Here is an 18,281-nt window from a genome sequence, read left to right as displayed (position 1 = left end):
TACTCCTCCTTTAACCAGCCATTAATAGGAAATGAAAGGATATTTGAGAATATTTGTTATATTTACTCAATACCGTTTTATGCTCATGGGTTTTATATGTCTTGACCTCAAAGGAAATCTAACTACATTAAGCTGCTTCTAGGTTTCTTGTGGCCCTTGATTGATTTTTTTCCTCTGTGGGCCAGAAGTACTTGATAGGATAAAGATTTTCCACCACCACATTAAGACATGAGCATTGTAGCACAAATGTTTCTAATCTTGTTAAAGATAACACCCCGAAGGTCTGGGGCGCTAGACAGATAGATTGTGATGAAGCAAGAAAGCAGGAGAGTAATCTGAATTCTAGAGCTGGAAGGGACCTTAGAGACCAGCCAGTCCAATCTGGCTTTAGATCTTGAGGCACCATTTTGGTATGGAAGATCTGGGTGGGCCATGGAAAGGACAGCTAGCATGGGGGCCTCAGGGCCCTGAGCACTGGCCACACAGAGGGAGAAAGGGTTGGAGAGAGTCACATATTGCCCCTGTGGCCCAGACAACACAGTCAACCTGAAGCCTTTGCTTCAGGGAGCTAAGGATCTCACCAAATCTAAGCTCAGGAGAGCAGGCTTCCTTTCATCAGCAACTCATATGCCATGGTTCAGGCCTGAGGGCCTGCCTTGGCCCAAGTCGGAGCCAGGGGATGGGAAGTTAGTGGGTGGTTGACTGAGTAGGTGAGTGGCTGGCTGGGTGAGTGGGTGGGTAGTTGGGTAAATGAATGGGTGGCTAGGTTGGTGAATGGGTAGCTGGGTAGCTAGATTAGAATTCAGCTTCTTAAACTGTGGAATCGCAACCCCATGGGGTCATGACCCATAGTTTAAGAAGTGATGAAGGGGTCTTGAGTAGAAAAAGTTTAAGAAGCCCTGGATTAGATGAGTGAGTGGGTAGGTAGGTGAATGAGTAGTTGGGTGGGTAGGTGAGTGAGTGGGTGGCTGGGTGAGTGAATGAGTGGTTAAATGACTTCATGACTAGTTGGGTATGATGAACATGAGCATGGGGAGTCTGGAGAGCGGAATTGTTCCAGGCGACTAACCGGACATCAGAACAGAGAAGCCGGATTTTCTTTACAATTTTATTTACAAAAATGTACTAAAACTGTTCGTACAATACCCCATTACATCGAGGCTTGGGAACTTTTGCCCACACATGCAATTTATGCTTCGATAGCCATTAGTGTGCTTGGAAATTTTTTCGTTCACTCGAGTGCAGTTTTAATGACAAAAGGAAAAGAACCTCTAAAGAAACTGAATCCTCAAGTCTCTACTGCGTGAACTCTCATAGCTTAAAGTTAGTAGCAGGAAGTTGAAGCAATTGATACTTTTTAAAATTTTATACATGCAAATTTAAAAAAATAACAAACCAATTTACCGGCCCTTCACCCTGGTGAAGTTTTCATGCCAAGAAATGGAATAGCTTACATGAATGGCCGTTTCTCTCTGTCCGAGGCTGGTTTGTCGCTTTGTGTTATACAATGTTGTCACGCACAGCTGTAGCTTCCCACTGTAGGGGATGATATATAGCATTCCAAAGTTGAAAATCACAGTTTCGTGAAAAAATGGAAAAAACCCCACAACAGTTTTGTCTTGTTCAATACCATTTTAATACTTGACAGGTGAGTTCTTCTCTTTATGAAACAGTTTTGGGAAATGATATTACACTTTCCTGGTAATGTTTCATCCGACAGGACTTTTTGTCTCTCTTTCCCTTCTGAAGACTGAGTTTAAAACACTCAGCATCTGGGCCTAAGAGTACAACTTCGGGAAAAGACTCAAATATGCCCAGTCTTTCCAGTCTCCTAACTTCCAATCTGCACTCATCATCAATGAGCTAAGACTACAAAATTGCAGAAAGCAGACTGCTATATAGGAGGTAATTGATTAGTGCATGGAGACTGTACTTGTTTAGACTTTTCAGTTGAATCCCACAGTACAGATGCATCTATTTACTTATTTACGGATGGAGTGAAGTGGGCCTCTGACAGAGCACCCCAGTGGGGAGACTGATCCATCTTGAGGCTCCCAAGTGAGCGGTGCTGAGGATCTCTGTTTAGCGTAGGATCAATTTTAGCGTAGGATTAATTTTTAAATTTTTTTTAGCCTTCGCCAACTAGAAAAGGACACATGCAGTCTGGGATGGAGTGTCACGGGCAGTCACAGGCAACAGGTGAGGTCTAGCAAGAGTGAAGTGAGCTGGAGAAAGCGCCTAGGCTGAAATGGTAGGCCCTCTGTGAAAAGCTGTCCTATTTCCACTGGTGGACACTTGAAAGGCATACTTATCAGAGAAAGCAGAGCTAAAACACAGTGTTGTTTCTGAGAAAAAAGTGATTCTAAACACAACTTGGAGCAGCATCTCCCTCACCTAAATGCTTGCTAGCTCTTCAGTTATGGGGGATCTCAATACATACAGAAAGCAAGAAAAAGTGATTGGGCTTCTTGGAAAGCCACTCAAAATCCACTGGAATAAAAGCACCGAGAGGTATGCCTGATAGAAGGAGTGTCCTGTTCCCTTGTCACCCATGGGAGAAGGAATGGAGAGCGCAGTTAATTTCTTCACCAACTGAGAAATCACAGAAGCCTTCCAATGAATCTGGTTGCCAACTGTTGAGAAGTCACGGGTTAGTCTCTTTGTCCAAAGTGTTTGAATTCTCTTTTTTCAGAGGGTTGTGTTCATGGTCAAAGGATATACACATGTTGGGAACGTTGAAAGGATATAGGGCATATAGAAAATCTCCACTGTTAGGGAATACCAAAAACATCTGGGCAGCAGCTGACACCAGAAGTGCCAGTCTGGTTTCTCAAGCGATGGGAGACATAGACTGGAAATCATTTTCGCTAAGATGGAGCATGGGTAGGGGAGGGGGATGGTATTCAGAGAAATGAACTCAGGGAAATTGGTTTTGTTTTGTCGAAGAACAGGATGCTCATTTACTGTGTACATGATACATAGTGGGATATCAAAGAATGGCTTTTGTGGGACTGCTTGTTTTTATAAGAATTATTTCCTTTTTTCCATATGAGAATCTTGCCCATCCACCTTGTATGTGTATGTTAGTTTGTTTGTGTGTCTGTTAGATTTTCAAGCAAAGCAAGAATATTTCAATGATGATTTGCATTGCTGCAAGTCTCAGAGTGTTCCATAAGGCACTGAAGGACAAAAAAATCAGTTTTTCCTATTGAAAGGTCATTGCACCATCAGCAATATTCGTGTCATGCCTGACACCAAGGAGAGAGAAAAATCTGGCTCAGGATCCTTGAAGCAGCCACTTTTTCGGTGAATCGTCCTGTCACATGCTCCCAGTGGGGAGGGACCTGCAAAGGCAAGTGGGAGATTCAGCAGTGCCCCGAGGCTGGGCATCCCCTGGCTAAACCCCAGGGTTCTACAGTTCTCTGACTGGCACCAGCCCGTGGAACTGCTCCCCAGCTGGTGTAGGCCCTCATGGGCCCTCATGTAGCCAGTCGGACCATTTTCTGAAGTTTGATGCCCAAGGTCAGCTAGGCAGGGCCTGAGCTACCCTGCAGGGCTTCCTAAAGACCCTGGGGCCTTAGATACTTGGTTGATGGCTTAGGTTGTTTGTAGGATAGAAACCATCTGTCACGGGCACTGAGATGCAAAGGTGAAGGACTGATCTGATTTGGTAATGTCATTTCCCTGTGGAGAGACCTTTAGTGTCTTTCTTACCTTTAAGGACATGTACAAGGTCCCCCTCTGGCATTTGAGGTCCACACTGATCTGCTTCTAACCTGATTTTCTATCTTCATCTCACACCACTCTCCTTTATATATGCTACATTCCAGCCAAACCATGCCCATTACTATTCTTTCACTTCATCCTGTTCTATCTCACCCCTGTGCATTTGCACAAACCTAGACTGTACTCCAGTATTTCCCATGTTAAAATCCTACTTTTCCTTCAAGACCTAACTTCCTAACCTAACCAGAAACCTTCCCTAAACCTTTCACTAAGAAATGATTCTCCATGCCTATGCTCCCCCCATCTTGAATCTCTCAGGCCTCTTGGTTTTATCTTTCTTATTCATTAAAATTGAGAGACTGTGTGACTGAGGTTGAAGATAGAACTGCTGCCTTGAAGCTTGAGGTTAGAAGACCTGGGTCCAATTCTCGTCTCTGACACATCCCAGCTGTGTGACCCCATGGGCAGATTGCTTACCCCCTCTCTGCCTTAGGCAACTCTCTAAGACCAGACATTACAAACGAGTTGCCCATCAGTAGAGGGAATTTTCACCTGGGAGTTCCCTATACTAATGAAATCATAGGACTGGGCCCCAAACCCCACCAGTGTACTTAATCATATTCTAACCTGCAATAGAGACAATTAGGTGTATGTCTAACCCATACCACTATACTATAAATCCCTTAGAAAACTCTACAGACTTGTGCTCTGCATAGACTAAGCATTTAATAAAGGTGGATCGAATGTGTTTTCTGTTGAGGACATATACATTTTGTGCCCAAGGTATGCTCATTTCAGAGCCTATATAGCAAGGAAAAATGTTTCTTGTAGAGGAATTAAGTGTTTTCCTGTGGCCGCTCCTTTTGCTTGAAAGGTTACAGATGGTTTCTCTCCTATCCACAATCTAAGTTTTTAGAGTTTTAAAGTTGGAAAATAAAAAAGCAAATTGTCCAGCGACTTGATATGCCATTGCAGGGATGTTCGCTTTGACGCCACGTTGCCCAGTGGAGATGCAGGTCACATGTGGGTCCCTCCCTCCCCTTCAGTCCCAGCACTGATTTTCACCCCTGTGGGACAGCACGACTATGGCCTGCTTGGATGACATGTCCCCTCCTCATGCTAGGAGTGACTACAGGACTTAGTGGAAAGGGCATTGCAGACATTGCCCCCTCCCATCTCCAAGCCCCAAAGCTCTCTTCCAGAGCTCTGAACCAGACAATTTCAGAAACGTGAACAAATAGGCTTTCCTTGGCTAAAGGCTCCAAGCACACTACTTCCTGTTGGCTACTGGGTAGACCAGCTGCCAGGCCTCAGAAAAGCCCTCTGTGCCTGTCTCCCCATCTGCCAAACAGGGCTAGCAATCATCCTCCCTCTCTTCCAGGATGCTGCAAGGATAAAGTGAGGTCTCCGAAGGGAAAGGACTTTGGGAAAACACAAACGCAATACAAACTACAGTAACACCTCAGGCACCCAGCAAAGTGGGGAAAGATGGGATGGGTCACTTAGTGTCATGTTTTCAGTCACCAAAGGTCGACCCATTGAGGCAATGAAGTGATGACCCCTCATAGCCTGTAGGGACTTGTTTCAGAAATGTTTCCAGGCTCATCTTATATTTGATCATTTTCAACATTCAGCACCTCCAAAGAAGCCCAGTAGGAGCACTCAGCTCAGATTACCTGAGAGAATAAACCTAGAGGGGAAAATGAGATCCTGTCTCCAAAAGTCACACTTGCTTCCAAAGTCGACAACAGCAGAAAGAAGACCGGCTCTGCAGTCAGGGGACCTGGGTTCAAATCCGACCTCTTACGCTTATTACCCTGTGGGACCTTGGGCAAGTCAGTTAACCTCCCTATACCTCAGTTTCCTCCTCTGTAAAATTAGAGGAGGTTGGACTAGATGGCCTCTGTGGTCTCTTCCAGCTTTAGAGCTATGATCTCTGATCTATGCTCTATCACATAATCATTGAGAAATAACCAGTATTTTAAAAATAGAGTCTGATTAGAAATGTAAGAAGCCAGAGGGAGTTGTGAAAGACAATGGGGCCATTAGACAGTACTTGTAGCGGAAAGAATGGTGGAGCTTTGAATCAGAGAGAACCTGGGTTGAAGTCCTGGCTCTGCCATTGACTAGCTGAGCGGTGTTGGGCATGTTTCTTCTCCTCTGCTCTGAGCCTCAGTTTTTTCCTCTGTAAAATAAGGGGGTTGAACTAAGTAGACTTTGAGGTCCCTTTCAGCTCTAGATCTGTGATCAGATGTGTGACCTTGGGCAAGTCACTTGGCCTCACTGGGCCGCGGTTTCCCCATCTGTAAAATGAAGGGGTTAGACTACTAGATGGTCTCTGAAGTCCCTTCCAGCTGGAGGTCTAGGATCCTATGTGTGACTAATGCACCAGTCACATCACTTCCCTGGGCCTCAATTTCCCAATATGTAAAATGAGGCGGTTAGACTAGATGACTTCAGAGATCCCTTCGAGCTCTAAATCTGAAATCCTTCAATTCCCAAGACTACATCCAGGCTGCAGGAGAAGGCCGAAACTTCCCAAAGTTCTTAGGAAATGAGAGGCTTTTTGTTGACCTAACTGGTGTCCTCCCAACAAACGCTTTGCCAAACTCACTGCTGGCATTCACTACTGGTTTTCCAGTCCAGCTGAGATTTGTGCACTGCCACAGGCAAAGTCTATTCCAAAGACTTAGGAGGCTTTTCCCTTGTTCCCACAGGCCTCTGACAGGCAGCCTTAGAGGGCAGCCCTTTGGGCCGACGCTCTGCCCTGGCTTCAGGCCTGCCATGGTTGTCTGGGTGCTAACTGGGGTGTTACTGTATTGCTGTTCGTCCATCAAGACACAATCTTTTCTCATTTACTCAAGCCTCAAGAAGCAGGATTTTGCTTTGGGGGAAGGAGCTCATCCAAGGGCACGAGACTGAAGCCAAAGAAAAGGGCAAAAGGCAAGCTCTTCTTCTTCTAGGGCACCTACCTCAGGTCTATGTGCTTCTATGCTTCTGCTCAGTAACTCTGAGGTCCAATGTTTGCTGATTCCAGGGTTTGCTCAGGCCCCTTCCCTTGGGGTATGTTTTTTTCTTGAAGGCCAGTAGACGCTTCAATAAGGTATGGAGGTCATGGTTCCTGAGCACCCATGACTGGGAGCCATGCTGGGACACTCTTGGGTGTAATGGCAGCTGCCCCAGCAGATCCAAAGGTCCTGGGACAGTAATCCCCCTCAGCCCTCCAATGACAGAATAAATCTGGGTTGGGAAGGAGGGAAAGAGGGACCTGAGCATGGAGTCTCATGAGCCAGAAGGCCTTATCACCAAGTAGACCATAAGGGGGATGAGGACAGGGAGGAGCCTGGCCATGTTTTCCCTTCCCCTCCAGAGCTTTCCTTTGAAGAATCGAGCATACAGGTCTAGACTTGGCTCTCCATCTAGCTGACTCCCATGTTAGGCTCCTGAAGGTCACCAACAGGACCTGGGCAATTACAGAGGCATGATGATCCAGTAGAAAGAGCATTCCCACTAGGAATCAGGGAACCTGGGTTCCAGCCTTGGCTCCCCTACTTGGTAGCTGTGTGACCTTGGGCAAGTCACTTAGCGTCGCTGGCTCTCAGTTTCCTCCTCTGTCAAATGGGCATCATAGTACCTTTCCTCAGATGAGGTAACAGATGTGAAAGCATTTTGGAGCATTAAAAGCTTACTATCTCAATGCAAGGTATCACTCATTTTGACCCCACTAATTCCAAATCTGGGATAATTTGAGGGGGGCTGGGCTGAAGTTTGCCTTTGCACTGTTCTGTGAAGAGGAGGAGTTGCTAAGCAAATTAAAAATGTGCACAACATTGCAAAGGGTATGTGTAACCTGCTCAGGAGAACAAAATGTTTTTAAGGACATCGACACATTAAGTGTTTGCATGCAAATGGATGATGCTAATTAAAAATGAGTTCATTATTTTTTTTTTCCATTCGGTAAAGCAGGCCCCGCTGAACTTCTACTTGAAAACACTGTTAGTAACCTTTTGTGACTATGTTATGACTTAAGATCGAAAAGTAGCTAATGTCTGTAGCAGCAAAGAACAAAGAGCAAACTGAGGAACCAAGATTCTGTTTCAACTCAAATAGTGAAGGATAATCATTTGTTTTAAAAAGCCTTGGAGGGATGGAATTGGACTGATGGAGAGATCGGCTGCCCTGAGGTCGTGGAATGGAAGGAGAGTGAGTGGAAGCTCTGGAACAATAGCCACGAGCTTATGGGCACCAACGGCTTTAGTCAACACAGAACAAAGGATTATCTAATGAGTGGACTCACTCATTGTTCTTTTCTATTGCAGACAGCAGTTTGGTTATTAACTATGGCATGTGTACTGAAAGGTATTAAAAATCGATTCCTGAAAAGATGTCTATAATCAGACCTTTCCCTAATTCAAACTGGCCTTGCAGCTGGTCTGAATCAGGTGAGGCTTTGCTGTAGATCTCTAGGTCCCAATGGCCTCCAGCAGCAGAAGTCTGAATATAGATGGGGAGGGTGGGGGGAGGGGCAGGGAGGAGGAGTTTGTTTCGTGTCCTCCAAGAAACACTTACCTGAGCATGAATTCTTGGGGGAGGGAAAAAGGGGGAAAATATGACTCAAATATTGGAAAAAAATGGTCCCTGGACTCAAATGACTGTTTAAAGAATCATAGACTCCCTTTGGGATCACTTCACTTCATTTCTGCTACTCATTTTTATCATCAATTACTGGACTGAGTAATGAGAATGGCTTCTCTAGAGACTTTGCTCCATGGTGGGAGAGGGGAAGGAGAAAGGGAAAAGGACCAGGGAATGCAATTCAATCACAAACATGTTACCCAGAAACTCAAGGAAAGCATCATTCATTATGTGTGACAAGAAAGGCACAGTTGCCGAATAGTTTTCAAAGAATCCAACAAACACTCTTTAGACTAGACATGGCTCGGAAGAACATCACCGAGCTGAAAAAGGAAAGGGCACACAATGCACAGCAACGAAAGGGCAATTAGCTTAGTCGTAGCAGGCCTTGGCCGTACCCTAGATCTTAACACTCTCTGTTCCATACACGTTGTAGCCTTCTCTGTAAGTGGCGTAATTCTGGGTGCTGGCGGCAGGAGCAGGCTTAAAGTTTTGAGTGTTCTTCGTGAGTTTCATGCGTTTGGATTCCGCTCGGGATTTGTAGCAGAACTCTATCAGAGCCACCATCATGGCCAGCCCCAGGCCTCCAACAAGGATATAGAATACGCCGGCCACGTTGCTCAGACTCAGAGCGCTGGTCTTGTCCTAAGAGAAATGGACAATGTGATCAGTTGGTGAGAAAAATCACAGGCAGTGGGACATCATCATGCTTTGCAACAGTTCAGGGCTGTCCTATGCTGTCAAGATAACTAAACACAGGCATAGATGGTATGGCTCAACCCTGGCAACTGGCTCATGTCATGCAATGAGTAGATTATGCTTCCATGGACTGGTATGATCCCAGGGGTCTACCACCTCAAAAAATATGTTAAAAGCACAACCCCCTGACAACTAGCTTTAGGAACCAAAGAGTAAATGGAAGCATAATTCATCCCTTTGCCAGCCTCAATAAACACCTATTGTCAGAGTTCAGTCATGACATCTCTTCATCTCTTTCTTTCTTTTTCTTTCTCTCTTTTTTCTTTCTTTCTTTCTTTCTTTCTTTCTTTCTCTCTCTTTCTCTTTTTCCCCCTCTCTCCAAGTAACACTTTTCATTTGGGAACCTAAAGTATTCTTTTCCTTCTCTACCCTGCAGTCCTTTCCCCCTCTTCTCCATGAAGCACTATATCTATCAGTCCCCAAAGCAATGGGTGAGAGTATTAGAATTTCCTAAAACTCTGAGCTGGGGACATTCTTTGCCAGGGTCTTTTATATCAGTGTTTGCTCCACTTCTTTCTCAGTGGTTGAGAGATCACTCTAGGACTAGCTTTGATTAGGGTGTGAAGCTTCTCTGCAATAGAAGTTAGTTTGTCAACGTCCTCCCAAGAGCTGCAGGGGCCTAGTAGGAGGCCCCTTTAGTCCCTGATTGGCTCCATTTACAAATCAGGGAACATTTCTAGGAGGCTGGTGATTTAAAAAAATACCAGCTCCTTTTAAAACTTGGATTTCAGTGAATGTCAAGGACAATCTTTAAAAATACTAAACTGATCATAAGCTTTCTGTATGCTAATTTTTAAAAATGAGGAAGACGGTCAGTTACTTTCAGGTCAGACTGCAAAATTTGACTAAGCTAAGACTGCATGAGAAAGCAAAACCTGGATTGCTGAATAATGGAAAGGAAAAAAAATTGCTACCTGGACCCCACCTTCAAGGTAGGACTGACCAAGGGAGGGAGGAGGGATTTTCATTGAAAAAGTAGCATTTTGTAATCTGTTTAGAGGGAATTGTAACCATTTTGCTACTGGATTCATCAGAATGATTATTACCCCAGTGGATTAAATTCCCTGTTTTAGCTATAAGGCAATAGGGAGCCATCAGGGATGCTGAGCAACAGGAGGAACATAGCCAATCCTTGGGTCTTTAAGGCAATTAAAGTTAAATGGGAAAGATTATACATTTGTATGACCATATCCACGTTTCTATTTCTTAGATGCTAGTCCTATACCTATTTGCCCTGACACAAAGGCCAATTGAAATTGGACTCTATGTGAAGGAGGATGGAAAATATCCCTATAAGCAACCCTGTGACTCATTGCTCATCTAGGTAGGAGAAGTGATAGTTTAAGTTGAGGAAGTAATTCATAATATATGCCACTTACAGCAACTTCTCAATTTTAGCTTGGCTCCTCCCCTGCCCAACCACCCCACCCCCCCAATCTCCTCACCCCAATCCCACTATTGGATTTTCATATGTGTTCCTTGACATGACCCCTATAAGCTGTGGCAACAAGAGTTCTGAATTTCATATAACTGAGCTCCCAGGCAATTATGCCATTTATGGCTGTGAGACATAGAGCTACAGTAGCAAAATGGTTCAGTGCATAGGGGAAATGAATGTTGGCGTTTCATGAAATGAATTAACCAATCCCACAATATTAGTTTAAAGAAAGTAAAAAGAAAAAAAAAACGGAAACTCAAAGGAAAAGAAAAACTTTCTTGGGGAGCAAAGGGATAGAGGGGTGGGGTGAGGGAGAGGCGGGGAAGAGTGTTTCATGCTTATCAATGTGATGTTAATCCTGACGATGTATACCCTCAACGAGCATGCGGCTAGACCCTAAAAGCGTTCCGAATAGCTTTGGAAGTGAGAAATGGGACAGACTTGGTGGTCTTCGAGAACCACCCAGGTGCTGGACTTGATTCAACAGCAGCTGGAATGAAGCTGATTCATGAATTCTTCCAGAGACCAGTCTGGTTTCCCGATTTGAGGGTGGGGCCAGCACAATATTAGAATAACCAAAAGTACTTACAACTTACAAAGTCTCTGATACTGGAAGAGAAAAAAAAAACTGTCGTGATTGGTTCTTTTTTTTTTGTGATTTTGGAATTGTTTTTCCTTGAGCCTTTAAAATGTAAAATACACTGGAAACCCCTTAGAATATACTGTGGGTCAAATCATGGCCTTTCTCCAAAAGAACTGGCATAATGCCGCCAGCCTGGTGTGATCCGGTTGGTCCCCAAGGCTCATTCTTGTTCCATTGCTTCAAGAGTAGCATTATAAGGGGGTCCCATTGTATTGAGGTAGGGTTATGTATGTTTGTGCTCGTGTGTGCATGTGCATGTATGTGCATGTGTGTGTGCATGTGCATGTGTGTGCATGCGTGTGTGCATGTATGTGTGTGTGTGTGCGGGTGTTGTTTTGGGAAAGCCATTTCAGGGGGAATCAAATAAACAGTGGGTCAAACTGCGATTGCTAATCAGTACAAAAAGACCGCCAGCGACTGACCTTACTCCCGGAGTCCTTGGCTCCGCACTCCCCCTTATCGTACCACCATTTGTTTTTCAGCTTGTCTAAGATGCCTTGTTCACTGAGTTTCAATACTGCAAGGTTTACAGGCGTTCTTCACGTGGGAAATAACATAAATAACATTATATTATGTTATTTTATGTTATTCAAGCTTCAAACTACTTTAAAACTATAGAAAGCGATAAAGCAGGGAGCCCTGGCCACGGTCATTTTAGACACTGCAGGCAACCTGAGCATTTTTACCTTATCAAACTTTACACTAGAGCATCTCTATATTTACCAGGGCCTGCCCATATCGCTTTGAGTAATCGGCACACACTGTTAAATAACGAGGGTAGAAAAACAAGGCAGTCACTTATTGGGGTGGGCTCTCTCTCCCCGTGGATGCAATTGTCTGACTGCCACTTACTGCGAGTTGGGTTTGATCTAACTGGGCATCTTGTTGGACTTCCAGACAGAAAGCATTTGGGGGCAAGGGAAGTAGCTGAGGAGAACAATGAGAAGGGAGTCCACATTACAGACAGAAAAGCAGAATGCAATAGATCAGACATTGTTGTTGTCATCGTCATTGTGTCCTCGTTGTCATCCCCCTCTTAAGCCATGTGAAGATAGCGGCTGAGGAAGTTCATTGAAACATTCATTGGAGAGGCCTGAAAAGGCCGTTAAGTCTTTGTTAATACCCCATGTATCTCTTGCCCCAAGGCACACCTAAGAGTACACACCTCTGTTGGTATCCTCCTTTTAGGGCTCATTGTGGGGTGGAGGTGACCCTGGGCTTTCAAGGGCACTGCCTGAGGAATTCCTACTAAGCTGTAAAGGTTTCTGTTCCAGGCTGAACCCTGGACTGTATGTCTGGCAGCTGAGAACCAACCTGGTTAAGTATGCAGAGGCTTACCACCAGAAATGGGGTGGGGGGGATAGGGCATCAAAACCAATTTTTTTTTCTTATAGAAACTCATGAAACTTGTCTGCTAAGGCCTGGAGGGGTTGGCCTTCCTGTGGGTGGTGGGAAGATTCAAGATCCAGGTTTTTGAAGCATCAAGGTAAATGTTGTACATGTGGCAACATTCTAGATATGCCACTCGTCCCTCTAGGTTACAAACGGGGGAACATGTTAGTCTGGTGAAAAGAGAAAACAGAGGGGCTAGACTCTGGATAGCCTTCTAATTTCTATGGCTATAGGACTGTAGCTGAGGTGCCTCCAAAGACACAGTTCATCCTTGGCCGTTGAAATGGCCACTTTGGATTCAAAGGCAAACCACTTGTGAGGCAAGCGACTGATAGCATAATACCAAGTAGTGCCAAGGACACTGTTGATTCCAGGGCTGTGTGGAGGAGCTAGGTGGCCTCTGCATGTGTCTCTAGTAGTGGGGGCCTCTTTGTGCAAAGAGACTGGGCAAAGTCCTCAAAGGTAAATTTTCTAGGCCCCATGTCCCCTCCAAATGGGCAAGAAGGTCATTTGCTGCCCCCAGTCCATCAGATGCTTGGGTGGGCCTGTCCCTGCCCTGGGGTAACTGACATTATCTCTGGGATTATTTTCTCATCTGACAATGACTGTGATGATTCTTGTCCCCTGTCTTCTCTCTAGGGAAGCTGAATGTTCAATGAGCCCAACTCATTGAGAATAGAGTTGCTTGGGTAAAAGGGCATTAGAGAAACAAGCACAGTGTTAGCTTATTATAAGGCAAAGTCAAAATAAGGAAACCAGTAGGAATTAAACAACTATTACATAGTCTGAATCATGAAAAAATATCATCAGCTGATGGTATCCTGACCAGCCCTGGTACCATAACTAACCGGCCCACTTACTCTCTATGGGAGATGACAAGGGTCACTATGGACATATCCCATAATGCTCTTCCCATCTTACAAATAAGTCTGACCAATCATCCTTTTTTGACCAATGCCAATCCTGCCACAGGCACAGAGAGCAGGCCTCTGGAGCTACCCTACTCACTGAGCCTCCTTGCCTCTTTCCCACCATCACCATCATAAGAGGGAGCAACTTTGCCTCCTCTAGTACCACTTTGCATGTGTAATGTGGCTTCTTAATTGAGGACCCTTAAGATAGTGGCAGGTTGATGACACAGGCTATTGTTGGATACTGGAGCCTGCATTTCATCATACAACTGGGAAAGTCTTTGGGGAGACTTCCCTTAAGTGCCCAGTGGCCAGGGTCTTTTGAATTGAGAAGCAGGAGGTAATTGATGAGGGTGCTATATCGTATGTAAAGCATTATGGGATGCCCCGAAGGAAGCTTGAAGTTCCATTATGATATTATCTGGGGCTGAAAACTAAAGGACTCAGGAGAACCCTTAATGCTGGGCCAGGTAACCTCTGATACTGATGTCTCTTGGGGCCCCCTGAGTCTTTGGTGTCTGGCCCATCTTCACTACTCTCAGACACATGTATTTCTGTCTGCCCCTCTTTATACAATAATCTCTTGCACATCATGACATTCCCCATCGCGGTTTCAATATATAGCGGGTTGGCATTAGAAATTAGATGGGAATTTTTTGGGAATCTTGTGGAAGGCGCAGACGACACATGAAAGCCAGCAGATGACACAGAAAAAGTTTAGAAACTCAGAAGTGCATAAAATATATGTATAGTATTGTATAATATCAACCTATTTGATCATTTAATACCACAATAATTCAGACTTCTTCTCTGGTACAAAGGGAGGGCCAAAAACTTCTACACAGATTTTCCAGATCGAGAGGGTACAGTTCTCCTAACCCCCGCAATGTGGAAGGGACAATTGTATTGTTCTTTTTCCTCCTTTTCTCTTCCTTTCTTCTCCTTTCTCTTTCCCCCATTTATTTTGCCTGTCTATGCTTTGGGCTGGGTCTACACAACCTAGGGCTGGTGGGCTTATCGGGAGGTGTGTCTCTCACCCCTTCTGGGCCTCATTTCAGTACCTCTCTCCAAACTCTTGACATTTCCTCTCCCTCTGCTCCAAGGTATCCTGGACCTTCATGGCCTTACTTTGGTTGGCTCAGGTTTCCTAATAGTGATTATCACTCTGCCACATTCCCTTTGCTTCAAAATTATCCCTCACTGCTCCTCTTTGCCAATCAAAACTCCTACTGTCTTGATTTGGGTGGTCTCAGCCAGGTGTCAGCAAGGAAGCGCTCTGTTTGCTTAACGCTATTTCCACGAAGTGGTGAATAACTACTTGACAGGGAGTAGTGGCACTCAAAAGAATTATCTGTTAATTCGAAGGCTCACAGGAGCCTAGATCTAGAGGGAAAGGACCTTAGGGGTCATCAAGTCCAACTGCCTCATTTTACAGATGAGGAAACTGAGACCTAGGGAGGTAGAGCGACTTGTCCAGGGTCACACAGTTAGTTAAGTGTCTGAGGCTAGCTTTTAACTCTGGTCTTTCTAACTCCTGCCTTGCTGGAACGTGCGGAAATTCTTCTGAGAAGACGAGGCCTTCCTGGTGGCCCTTGGCCCACTTGGCTCCCCTCTTCTCTAACTGGAAGGTTGCTCGCCCTTGCCTTGGGTCAGTTCAGTGACTCCGTGTGGGATTGCCTCCACAATGGCCTCTCAGAAGGTGCCGAGTCCTGCCTGAAAGCACTGAGACCCACAACTGACATACAGTGGGTCGTTACATTGCCATTGCTGACAAGCACCAAAGGCCACCGGAATTATAGCTTTTGAATGGAAAAAAAATACCCCCCCAATCAAGTCCAATCCATTTCAGAAAACATCACAAAGGCAGGCAAAGGAGAGCATGGATAGGTACACTTAAGGAGGCCAGGATGGCTGCCAAGAAAACAAACAGAACCTGCTTTCAAAGCCAAACCTCCTACAATTGTATGCCTCACTGGGGGCAGGGGCAGGGACAAGGGGAGCCTCACGAAATTCTCAACACACCGTTAACCTTGCTTGCTCCAGATTGTACGATCCCTACTACAAAGTCACACGAAGGCTTTTCTTTTGCCCAAACTACCCAACTCAAGCCAAAGCCTACTGTTTGAAATTTAGAATGATAGACTCAGGGTTGGAAGGGACCTCAGATGTCATCTTGGCCAACCCCTTCATTTTACATATTGGGAAATTGAGGCCCAAGGAGGGTGAAGTGACTTGTCCAAGGTCACACATGGGATCCTAGATGTAAAGCTGGAAGGGCACTCAGAGACAATCTAGACCAAACCCTTCATTCTATAGATTGAGAAGCTGCAAGCCAAGGAGATGAGGTGACTTGACTAGAATCACACATAAGACTTTAGAGGCCATGTAGTCCAACCCCCTTATTTTACAGGTAAAGAGACTGAGGCCTAGGGAGGTGAAGGTCATGTATAGGATCACAATTGTAGAGCTGAAAGGGACTTCAGAGGCCAGCTAGCCAAATTCCCTAATTTTACAGGTGAGGAAACTGAGGCCCAGAACTGAAGCTATCTGACCAAAGAGGCCAGATAAGAAGCCAGGTGCTCTTCCTCTAGAGCTGTCATGTCCCATTTTCACACCTTTGCCCAATAACTCTACAGTGGCAGCTCCGAGAGGACAGGGGCCAGGCCTGTTCTAAATCTTGTCCTTCCTCTGGCCCCCTATTTGGTGCTGATTGAACTCCATGCCTTTCCAATCTTGACCCTGTTGTCAGGATTGATTACAAAGGCTTACTTGTCAGCCCAGGGGCAGCAGGTGAGGGGATTGAGGCAATAGGAAGGTTAAACAACTTTCCTCAGGCCACACAGCAAATTATTGGGTAAGACCTAAGAGGCAGTGAGGCCTCATGTACTCCCATATAATGAGAACTCTCACTTTTCTACTACTCCAAGGTTTTCCAAGTACTGTCCTCGAAATTAACTTATGATGTAGGCAGTTTATTGATGATTAATTTGCCCCATTTCACAAAGGGGGCAGTAGAGACTCAGAGAGGGGAAGGAACTTGTCCGAGTTCACAAAGTTGCAAATGCCTGAGTCAGAATGTGAACCCAGGTCTCCTGACTCCAAGTCCACAATAGCACCACCAAATCCTAGGTTCTGTGCTCTCCAGAAAAAACACTTCTTCCGGAAGTCAGGAATGTTCCTATAATGCCTTTTCTTTGGGATTATCCCTGACCTAATAAACTCTTAGCCTAGCAAGGGAACATCTCACAGCTGAGATCTCTTGGTGCCATTACCTGAGAAAACTCCAGCGGGATATTTTGAAGAAATGACCACAGGCCCTTCGGAGAGTGAGGAAGCATTCTGAGATTTAGAATGGTACTGGATAAAGTTGTCCAGATTCTTTTCAAGAAAATTATTTGGGCAGTCATTCACTAGACAAAGTTTACTGCAAAATTCTTGCTTAATAGAGATTTCCTAGAGAAAGATATTGAATAAGGACAGGCTGGCAGGATAGACTACATACATGCAGGGTGACTTTTGGCTCCCAAACACCTCCTCCATTAACTTGCTATAGTGCCTATAACTTCTTCCATTAGAATTTCATTCCTTGGATTGTTTCCTGTTAAAAAGCACGTTCCCAAGACGATGTGAGGAAACTAATATATAACTGTCTAGAAAGTTATGCAATGTTCTTTCACCTTCAGAACTGATTTTTAGAATCTTCAGAGAGAGGCAAGAATCTTTAAGCAGAGAACTACCATGCAAAATCTGTGAAGGGTTTCTGTGAAGGGGGAGGTGGTCGTTAAATGTAGATGGACTCTGGGCAGAAGGGAGGGCAAGGACCTATTCACTGTTAAGTATGAGAGCCAGTCGGGAAAACCAAAACATATCTTAAGGGCATATTGAGTTTTCTATGATTGTGGGACACAGTTATTGGCTGGCATGAGGTAGCTGGTAACCATGTTAGCTTGGCTTTCTTTTCATTTGATCCATTTGGGGAATAAGAGTGGAGAGGGCTCTTTGCTCTGGCAGCTTGACTGGCAAAACTAGCCATGACCCAAAGGTGGATGAAGCCCTAAGTGAAAGAGTTAGGGTGACTTATGGCCTCCTCTGATACTTTATCATGGCACACAGGTGACTCTGGGAGTTCTGCCAGGACAACATGAGCTCTGGCAGCTAAAAAAGCACAGGCCTGGTGACAGACCATATGTTTGGGATCTGAAGTCCAGCCATGAAAATTTGGAGAGGCTCATTACCAGTTTGGCTACAGGTTGCTGATTTCATTTTCGTTTTTGCCACAACAACTCTCAAAGATCATCTTCTAAGTCATAGTGGAGTTGTGATCTGTACCAGTGGAGGGAATACTGACACTGGGGAAATAAGAAATGCTTGACATTTTGAAGAAGAGTGATTTAAGACTAAAGTGACCAGAATCTTGCCACACTTAGATACTTGTTGCTCTAATAGCCAAACCATGCTTTTGGTGGCAATGCACAGGCAATGCCAGTGGCATTTTTTATTGTCTAGAAGCTTCAAAGTGAGTTCAAATTAGGCCTGAAGGACATGTGGGTTAAACTGAGTAGTGATTAAACTCAGCAAAAGTTAGCCAGTAAGAAATCTATTTGTTTCTAGATGGATATTTTATTATTTTTTTCTCCCTGTGGCATTTCTTTTGTTTCTTCATTTGTTATAGCGATCAGAAACAATATTGATACTTTAATAAACTGTTTCTTCTTCTTCTTCTTCTTCTTCTTCTTCTTCTTCTTCTTCTTCTTCTTCTTCTTCTTCTTCTTCTTCT

At 44.7% G+C, this 18,281-nt stretch overlaps 1 protein-coding gene across 3 annotated transcripts in view; it reads right to left on the bottom strand.

Moving 5' to 3' along the window:
* Positions 1-1,199: 1,199 nt before the first annotated feature.
* GRIA3 (glutamate ionotropic receptor AMPA type subunit 3) overlaps positions 1,200-18,281 on the bottom strand; it is a 278,796-nt gene continuing 261,714 nt past the window's right edge. The window contains exons 14-16 of one of the 3 annotated variants that reach the window (XM_027838756.1): positions 11,624-11,738; positions 8,760-9,006; positions 1,200-3,344 (exon numbers count right to left, since the gene is read on the bottom strand). In XM_027838756.1, coding sequence (XP_027694557.1) covers positions 8,761-9,006; positions 11,624-11,738 — 361 coding nt within the window. In that variant the 3' untranslated portion in view covers positions 1,200-3,344; position 8,760. Of the gene's footprint in view, positions 3,345-8,603; positions 9,007-11,623; positions 11,739-18,281 lie in introns of those variants that run through there. The other 2 variants (XM_027838764.1, XM_027838747.1) reach the window with 2 other exon arrangements.

The sequence above is a fragment of the Vombatus ursinus genome, unplaced genomic scaffold (assembly GCF_900497805.2).
Source record: "Vombatus ursinus unplaced genomic scaffold, bare-nosed wombat genome assembly UNPS02004596.1, whole genome shotgun sequence".
Lineage (NCBI taxonomy): Eukaryota > Metazoa > Chordata > Mammalia > Diprotodontia > Vombatidae > Vombatus > Vombatus ursinus.
Note: the sequence above shows the minus strand (reverse complement) of the source record. Positions and strands in the feature narration are given on the sequence as shown.